Source organism: Pinus tabuliformis, chromosome 2_1 (genome assembly GCF_031772625.1).
Source record: "Pinus tabuliformis cultivar Carrire ecotype Pingquan chromosome 2_1, CPIR1, whole genome shotgun sequence".
NCBI lineage: Eukaryota > Viridiplantae > Streptophyta > Pinopsida > Pinales > Pinaceae > Pinus > Pinus tabuliformis.
Genome location: NC_142299.1, coordinates 639701566 through 639710745, shown reverse-complemented (window position 1 = coordinate 639710745; position 9180 = coordinate 639701566). Strand labels below are relative to the sequence as shown.

Sequence of the window (9180 nt, the reverse complement as noted above, 5' to 3'; positions counted from 1 at the left end):
AAATAATTTAAATTTAAATAATATTAAAAAATACACCTCTTTTAGTTATTAAAAAAACCATTTCAAATAAAATCATATAATCTTTAACCTTAACCATACACATTTAAAAAATTTTCAATTACAATTTAATTTTCTTAAAAAGTCATTACATACTTAAAAAAACATCAATAAAAATAATAATACTTACAGACATTCGCATATCTGGGAAATTATTTCCACGACTTCTCTCTCCTGTGTACTGTTGATTCGTGGAAACTTTTAAAAATCGTCAAAATTTTAAATTCCATGGGTGGTTCTCCTTTTTTCACCGAAACCCTTCCACCAGTAATGAATACCTGGAATAGTTAAGTGGGCCTCTATCACATAGTTGCTTTCTCTATACCAGGCGCACACATAATCAACTATCCTGGTACATCAGTCAGTTTCTTTTCAGATGATGCATACGCTCAATCAAGAAATGTGTGGGTGTGCATCTCTGCTACAACCACAGATGGATACTCTGTTGTTTGCCACTGCTTCTTCTGTAAGATTCTCACCTTGTTCATTTTGCTGCCCTTTGAGGCCAAAAATCAAACCAAACCCATTTCATCTGTATTCTCACAAGCTCCACATTCAGCACATTGGATTTTATGGAGCTGGCAATCCACAGAGCTCTCATATTCGATCGCAGTTGAATTACTCTAGGATTTCCAGACAAGGGACACGAGCAGCGAATCAAGCAGCAACATGGTAAGTAAAACAGAGACTTAAATGTATATATCCAATGGCTTTATTGTTTATATTAAAATCTTGAATATACATGTTTTGAATTTGGAAGTGAAGGGTATGCTCTTTGGTGCTGTATATAACATAGGCATTGCGATATGGCAATAGTTATTAGAGACTTGACGTCCGTATCGAAAACATGGGTGTGAAGGATATTTTTCATTTTTATTTTTATGGTATATGTGGCATGGGTATCGTGTGAATATAGAAATGATTTGCCTGTATTGCTTTTGTTTCTCCTGCTATATGTGCAGTGAGGATCTTTGTAGTAGTGTTATTGGGCTGTGTGATACAGTTGTGGGAGTTTTGGGCGGAGGCCAGTTGGGCCGGATGCTTTGCCAGGCAGCCTCAGAGATGGGCGTGAAGGTAGCAGTGCTGGATCCTTTGGAAAACTGCCCGGCAAGTGGTCTTGCCTACAAGCATGTTGTAGGCAGTTTCAGGGACACAAATGCAGTTCAAGAATTTGCAAAAGGGTATGGCGATGTTCTAGAATCCACTTGCTATGTAAACATTTCTTCTAGCTCCTTAGATTGTGTTTCGTAGCTAATATGTGGATATTTATGGTATTTGGCACCCAATTGGCAATAGGTGTGGGGTATTGACTGTAGAAATAGAACACGTGGATGTTGAGACACTGGAGATGCTAGAAGAACAAGGATTGGATTGCCAACCCAATAGTTCGACTATTCGGCTTATCCAAGTAAGTGGTTTCCTCCATGAATATTGCCACTGCTTGTTTTCTTTTATCTGCAATGTCCCGGGTAATATTAATGATGACCTATATAATTTGTTTTTTTGAGCTGCAAATTACTTGCAGAGGTTGAACCCTTGCATCTAATCCATTATGAGAACAAATTTGCTTGACCATCAAAGTGTTACAGTTTAACAAACCAGATACAGAGGTTGAACCTTTGCCTCTTGTTACAAATCATATTGTATGAGGTTCCACTTTGTGATTTTCGTCATATTTATGGAAATTTGCTGCTGGTTCTTTGGAGCCATTGGCAAATTTGGGGTGATTCATCTTCGTGGAGCCCCTTATCTTCATGGCATTATATCATTTGATGGAGGTCTTTGGTTGGAGAGTCTCACTTCTCATTAGTTGAATAATTGTGCTTGCTGCTTGGTGGGCTTCCGACATGTGCTTTCCTTGTCGGAATCTTTCTATCATGTCTGCATTTATGATTAGCTTAAAAATCTAATCTACAGAAACCCTAGTCTGATCTTGAGATTTACGGTTGAGATTAAATATAGTCTAAGTCATCAATGCATTAAATACACTTTATTATACTCAATTCTAAAACATAAATCAGTTCACTCTTTCCTAAGTGAACTACACAATAGAATTAGCGGCCTCTTTTCCTATGTGGTCACCCTTGAAATGTCTTTAACCACTTCATGCATGTTCACATTGAAACCTGTGCATGAAACTCCTGTTCGAGTTATATTTCTCAATAGTGTGTAGCATATGAGGTGTAGAATATGGTTTTGTGTTTTCCCTCCAACTTCTTACTCACAAAAGCATAATTAGAAGCATTACCAGTGATGACTTGTATGACAGTCTTCACTTCTGGCCTATGTCACATGGTTTGGGTTTGAATTCGAGTTCCACAATGATTAAGTTCAATTCAAACTCGAATTTTCAATTAAGTTTGTATGAGTTCGCCATTAGGTTTGAATTTATATATTTTTAAATATAAAATCTCCAATAGGCAAGGTTCCCATTTCAATTTATGAGGTCAGTCGATCTTGGTTTGAAGGCAAGTCACGAGGCAAAATATGTAAAACATAAAATAATAAGAAATCAACATCAACAAACATATAAGTGAGAATCTTGATCATTAAACATAGATGGATAACTTATTCATGATAACATCCAGTTATCAATGACATTAATTCACAAGTCCTAGTTGTAACAAATTAGCAATATTAGGATGATGGGTTAAGGATTCATCATTTGAGGTTCCCTGTTCAAGCTAGAGAGGGCACACCTGTATGGTCCATCTGTTAGTCCAAACAAATTGATTACATTATTATAAGGCTTGAGGGTTCGAGATCGAGTGGAAGAGAACACGCCGACACTTACAAACTTATAGTAGAGAGGGTTTGAGCTCTAAGCGCGAAAGAATGAAAAGTTGAAACAACGGGGTGAGAGTGTAATATTGTGTTGCCTGGCAGGAATGTGTGCGTCTAACTTTTACCTCGAAAACCTAGTGATTTTTTACCTCGAAGCTCATAAAAAGTTTGGAATTCCTTGAATTTGTGTCACTTCGAATTCGTTTAGGTTCGACATGAGGTTTGACGAACCTGAACGAATCTTAATTTTTTTGGGTTTGATGAATTTCAAACCCTAAGGTTTGAGTTTGTTGAACTCCGTGACATAGCTTCTTCCCCATATAACTACTTCATCGAAAAGCTCAAACAATAGTCTTGCATCCTTTACATGACTAGATGCATCATTGACGTCTAGGCAGTGTGCAACACAAAAGATTGAAAATATGGTTTTGTGTTTTCCCTCCAACTTTTGACTAGCAAAAACATGGTTCCTTGTGAGAAAGCAACAAGAAAATTAAGTATGGTATGGGACCTTCCAGTAGTATATCCATTTGACATGATGGTAGATTTTGTTTTGGCATATGAGTCTTTAAAACTCTTTAGGTACTCATTTATGGATCCAACTTCATTTTGTAACAATTTTCCCTTGATATCATGCAAAGTAGAGCATTTGAAGCTCTTATCTTCACTATTTATGGCATTTAAAATAGGTTAGTAATATGGTGTTCGAAAAGCATCAAAAGTGATATTTGCACCATACCATCGTTTCACCATGCATTCTAAAGTGACATTATTGTAATGCTTCTTCCGATGGCTATTGATGGTGGATTGAGTTTGGGTGATAGTGGTAGTGGTGGAGGGTGGAAAATACCATCAATCTTAGTCATCTTTGTTGTAGGTTTTTCATGGATTGGAGTGACATACCTAAAGGGATCCCTAATAGAAGGGTGAAGGTTAGTGGAGGAGCCTTAAAAACTAGGGTAGCCTTAGGATGTAAGTTCCTCCTTCTCTCTATGTCATCATCAATCTCTTTTTGCTTCGCCTTTTTTTCATGAAGTTCTTCTATAAACTCTAACATTTCTTGTTTAATCCCTGCATTAATTGTAAGCATCATGTAACTTGCCCTTGACACCAAGTGTTCTTTCACTCTATGAATTCCCCCCACATTTTATCTTCTTGTAATAGTTTCAACTTTTTTTCCCTTGAACCACATCAAGATGGTTCTGTGCCTTGTCCTTCACCTTTTTGGGGGCCATGTTAATGTCTCAACTAAAAAAACAAATATGCAATACAAGACGAACTTTACTTAATTTTCTATAATTAAAATTTGCACTTTTATGAATAAAATAATGAGGTTTTGAAGAAAAAACTTGGAATGGGCACAACAATTTTGTGTCAAATCGCCTTTAAGCTTGTAGTTGATAAGTAGACTAATGAAGTAGATGCCAAATCAATTGAAAGTAGCACATGAATAGTGCCAAAACAATCCCAAGCTTACTTTGAATCAAAATCCTTTACTATAGCTCTTTGATTTCCAAATGCTTACAAAACTCAATGAGAGAGCTGTGAGGGAAATAGAAAGCGGGGGGGTGAGGGGTGGTCCTTTTATACATTTTGTTTAAAGTTTTGGGGGGAGGGAGGATTTACGTGTAGAATTTTTGTGCTCCTTTTTTCGTCCCTAGTTGTTGTGTTGTTCTTGTTGCCTCAAAATCCAGTAGGCCTTGTGAGGGGAACTCACAAGGCAAGAACTAGACTAAGTGACAACATCATGAGGTGTGGCCCACTGTCACTATAGCCACTACCTCCTGCTCTTTAGTGGAATTCACATAGGAGGCTTCCCTATATTTGGTCACCTAAAAGATATATCAAGTTCAAGGTGTAAAGGTGACTAGAATAGGCGAAGAAGAGATACTGTACTTAAGGACAAGGCTTAGCTAGCACAATAAGGCAATGCACATTCTCCAAAAGGCCTAATTCGGGAACAAAATAACCTAGGGTTTACGGGTAAACAAGGTCAACAGGCTTATGTAGAATCACAAGGCCAAGAAAAGTCTTGAAACAAATGTATACAATCAATTTATGGCACAACAAGCCTTCAACAAGCCCCAAGTTGAAGCCTAGGGAAAAACTAGGGCTTTGTTAGGGCAAAATTTACCCAAGGCAAAGGACGTCAACCCTAAAATGGAGAAATTAGCCATGAAAAAGGTTGATTTTGAGGCAAATACCTCACAACCAAGTGTTGAACCCCTCTTTAAAGCAACACAACCAATCTTAGTTGAAATTAAGCCCTAACCATAGCTAGTGACTTTCCTTAAGAGGCCGAAATTCAGGTTTGGGGAAGAAAAATGTAATTTAAGTGTAGTTTTAGGTGTGTTCAACAATGTGAACAAGGCTAGTGCTTTGACCTTTGGTGATGGAGTCTAAGGGAGGTTTACTTAGGAGAAAATAGTAAATACTAAACCCTAGCAAGGAGTAAGGGAATATGAAACCCTAGCTATCATTTTTGTGAGGGAGTAAAGTATATGAGGAGAGCCAGTTGAAGGATTCAGTGATGGGATTGTCACAAAAATTCTATAATGGGTAATGCATATAATACTATTGCTAAGATTCCATAGAATAATTTTCAACAATAACTAGCACATAGAAACCCTAGACAATTAACCATTCCATGCAATAGCCACAAAATATAAAGATATATCAAATACAAGTAACACTTACAAGATATTCCGCATGAACCAATTCTTTATTGCTCCTAAATGACATCTCCAATACCAAAGAATAGCTCCATAAGCAAAAATCCACAATAGATCACATCTCCACAAGATACAAGACAAATTTCAACTAGGTTGAAATCTCTTTGAGGGTCGAATTGATCTACAAGTGATGATTCAAATGAAATGAGACTAACCTCTACTTATATGAGGTTTAGCTCAACTATTTTAGCCTAATGAAGCCCCTAAAAACAAGTTTGATATTAAATAAACTTGGGTTACAAGCCAACCCATTAGCTAATGACAAAATATACCAAATTAGCCCACACATGTGAGCCATAACCTCTCAAAATGCTAATGTCATGTCCAATTAGGGCTCCAAATGCCACGCTGAAGTGTGCCGAGGTATCAAAGTGTTTGAAGATGCCTGAATGATCCAAAATTTGAGGGATGACACTCAAATTTATGTTAGATCTCCCTATAAGGTCCCAAGGGCAGTTGGGGTGCCATCAAGTGGTCTTCATGGGTCTTGTTGTAACATTATTCTACATTTTACATTTATATGTCAAAAAATGAAAAAGAAAGAAAGAAAAGAAAATAAAATAAAATTATATATATAGAAAAATAAAAGAAAAAAATGAAAAGGGTATTTAAAAAATGAATATGAAAAAATGATGAAAACCCTTAGAAAAATAAAAAATATGTGAGCTAGCTTAAATGCCGCATTAGATACTAAATTAATGAAGTCAATTAGTTTAAATCGCAATTATAATTGCGATTAGTTAGTTTCTAATAAAGTTTTTAATTGATACGACTTGTTTGTCGTATATGGTATCGACTGCGCTACAATAAAGCACCATGATCTCTTCTGCCCAGATCGACGACTCTCATCAACTTCAGACCCCCCTTGCCCCTCCGATAGTTAATCAAGGGGGGGGGGGGTCTGAAAAGCGGATTCCCTCCATCCTGCCTTGTATACATGTCTCTCCCTCGTTGATTTTGGACCCCCCTCCACCTAAACCATTTACTGCTCAACCGCCCTCCGAAATCCACCTTCCCTCATTCTCACCTAAATAAAAACTGTCATTCCCGCTCCCGCCAAAATCAAACAACCAATCCTCCTTCGCCAAGTGTCCCATTCCTATTTCAACCATGATTTACTGATTAATTATCCGTTTGAAGGATATAATCGTTGCTGAATTTAATGAACCCGCTCCATTAACGGATATTTCTAATGGTAAATGCTTTTAGTTATAAAATAAAAAACCCTGTTCAACTGTTCCTTTCTCTGTACTGTTCTACAAACTGAGCAACTGAGCCTGCTATTGCAACCAAGAAATCAACCCGAACAACTTTCTTCCTCAAATATTGCAACCAACTAGCTCTCGGGTAACTACAGTCTCCTGTTCCATTTTTTTTTTCTTCAGAATGTCTTCTAAGGGTAAATCTAAAACTGTAGTAGAAAACCCTATGCTTCCCCCTGTAATTGACCTAGATCACCAGCCCTTAGTAGATCAACATTACAAAATCTCTGAAACCAATTGTGAGTTTGATCTCTATGAACTCTACAATTGGTTAAAACAAAAATTTGTTGATCTCAGTGACGAATTGAGTTTGTGGGACTCCTTCCTACCTCAATTCGTTTTTCCACAAACTCACCATTTCCCAGAATTTGTCTCATGGTGCCATTTCAGATACATACCTAGTCAAAGAGCTATTGTTGCCCAAAACAATGACATCTTATTCACAATTACCCCTGAATCCATATGTCAGATGCTCCAAATCCAAAATTCAGCCTCTCTGCACCCTTTCTCTGTAGACTCCCTCATGGAACTCTACAAAAGCCTAACTTTTCCCCACAAAGCTAAATTTTTTGAGACATTTCTGCCTGAAAATGTTCAATTGCCAAGAACAAACCCACCTTACTCGTCCTCAATGTTTCCAAAGATGACAAAACAAATCATTTCTATAGTTTCCTATTTGTTGGGCTATCAAACCGATCAATGGGTTGATGAAGCAATTATAGGTTTCCTATTAGTGTTGTCAAGAGAAAAGCCTTTAGTTATTTTTCATTATAGTGAATTCTTGGCAGAGGTTATCCATGAACAATTTCTCAAATTTTCTACCGAAGGAGTTTTCAAGCATGCTTCAGTCTTGGTTTACTTGTTCTTATTTCATCAATCAGATAGATTTCAATTTCCACTACAGAAACTAGATGAACAGGGAAATCCACAGTCTGTGATTCATTGGACTTCCTTGGTAAGGAAGAATACCAATGAATTCACATTCAGTGATTATATGGATCAGTTTTTATATAGAGTTTCTTGCCTGCTCAACAGTGATGTTGAACCTAGAATTGGACCTGAGATTAAGAGAATTCTACATCTCAGTGAACAAACAAAGACAGGTGATTGGTACCTATACCAAAACTACATAGAGATCAGAGTATATGGATGTGAATTGCCTCCATATAAATTGCCTAAGTTTGTTCCTATAAGGATTTTTGCATTAGAGTATATTAGGCAAATGATAAATATGGATGAGCTGCACTTTGTGTCAGCCAAAAGGAAATCTCAGTTTAAGATCAAAACTCAGGTTGGACCTTTCATTTGTAATGCTAGAACAACAACAAAGGAGGCAGATCTTCTCCTTAAACAAATGAAATTCAAACTCAGTTTTACATGGTCATATGATCCTTTAGGAATTGTCTCAAAGATGAGGGTAGAGTAGAAAACTACTCCTTATGCTCACACTCCTAGACCTGAAATTGAGCAGTACATGAATCAAGATGAATGGCAAGAAAATACATTGCAGGAAGCAGAGGAACATGTACTTTCTTCTACAACATCACAAACTCCAGTGCCACAGGAAAAGCAGGATAAAAGACCAAGGGAAGGTGTTTCCCCTCTAGTCTCAAAAATTCAAGGGAAAGAATTCCAAATGTACAAAAAGAAATAGAAAACTAATCCAACAAAAGAGTCTTTGCAAGAAGAAAACACATAGACTACAATAGTCTTAACAGGCCCTTATGCTACTACCTTCCCTCGAAATGAAGAAATTTTTATAGGGTCACCAACATCTTCAGCTTCTCAAGAGCCATTGGAAACATCTCAAACAAGAGAATTAGCCCGTGATCAGGCTGAACCAAGTATATTTGCAAGATATAAGGAAATCAAAAGGAAGAATGAAAATTTGAAAGCTACAACCTATTCTCAGTTCTGGAAGCAAACAACATCATCACAGCACAAACTTCTCTCTGCTTTTGATATTGAGAAAGGAAAAATGCAAATAGCTTTCCTTGAACCTGAAGTTCCTTTTCCTAAGACTGCAGATGACTACAAAAAATCCATTTTTTCTTTTGATGTTGAACAAATCCATCCTATTGATCAAATGGATTTGCATAAACAGACAAGTGAAATGCTATATTCTACTTTGACAAATTCAGCAATGGCAACATCCAGACTCCAGGCTTCAGTTAATAATATCCAGTCTCAATTAAAATTAGAAAAAATATCTTCTTTGGCTAAAGACACCAAAATAAAGTCTTTAGAGGATTTGGTGATTAAACTGGGATATGATCCCAGTAATGTAAAAGCTACTGAGGAGATAATTAAAAGAAAAAATGTTGATATTGTAGCCTTAAGGAAGC

The 9180-nt window shown here is 36.9% G+C and overlaps 1 protein-coding gene across 1 annotated transcript in view; it reads left to right on the top strand.

Annotated features, from left to right (window-relative positions):
• Positions 1–221: 221 nt before the first annotated feature.
• The window catches only part of LOC149202175 (phosphoribosylaminoimidazole carboxylase, chloroplastic-like), a 253651-nt gene continuing 244692 nt past the window's right edge, over positions 222–9180 (top strand). Inside the window, exons 1-3 of the mRNA XM_089403118.1 lie at positions 222–729; positions 1020–1238; positions 1354–1465. Coding sequence (XP_089259244.1) covers positions 434–729; positions 1020–1238; positions 1354–1465 — 627 coding nt within the window. The 5' untranslated portion in view covers positions 222–433. The remainder of the gene's footprint in view (positions 730–1019; positions 1239–1353; positions 1466–9180) is intronic.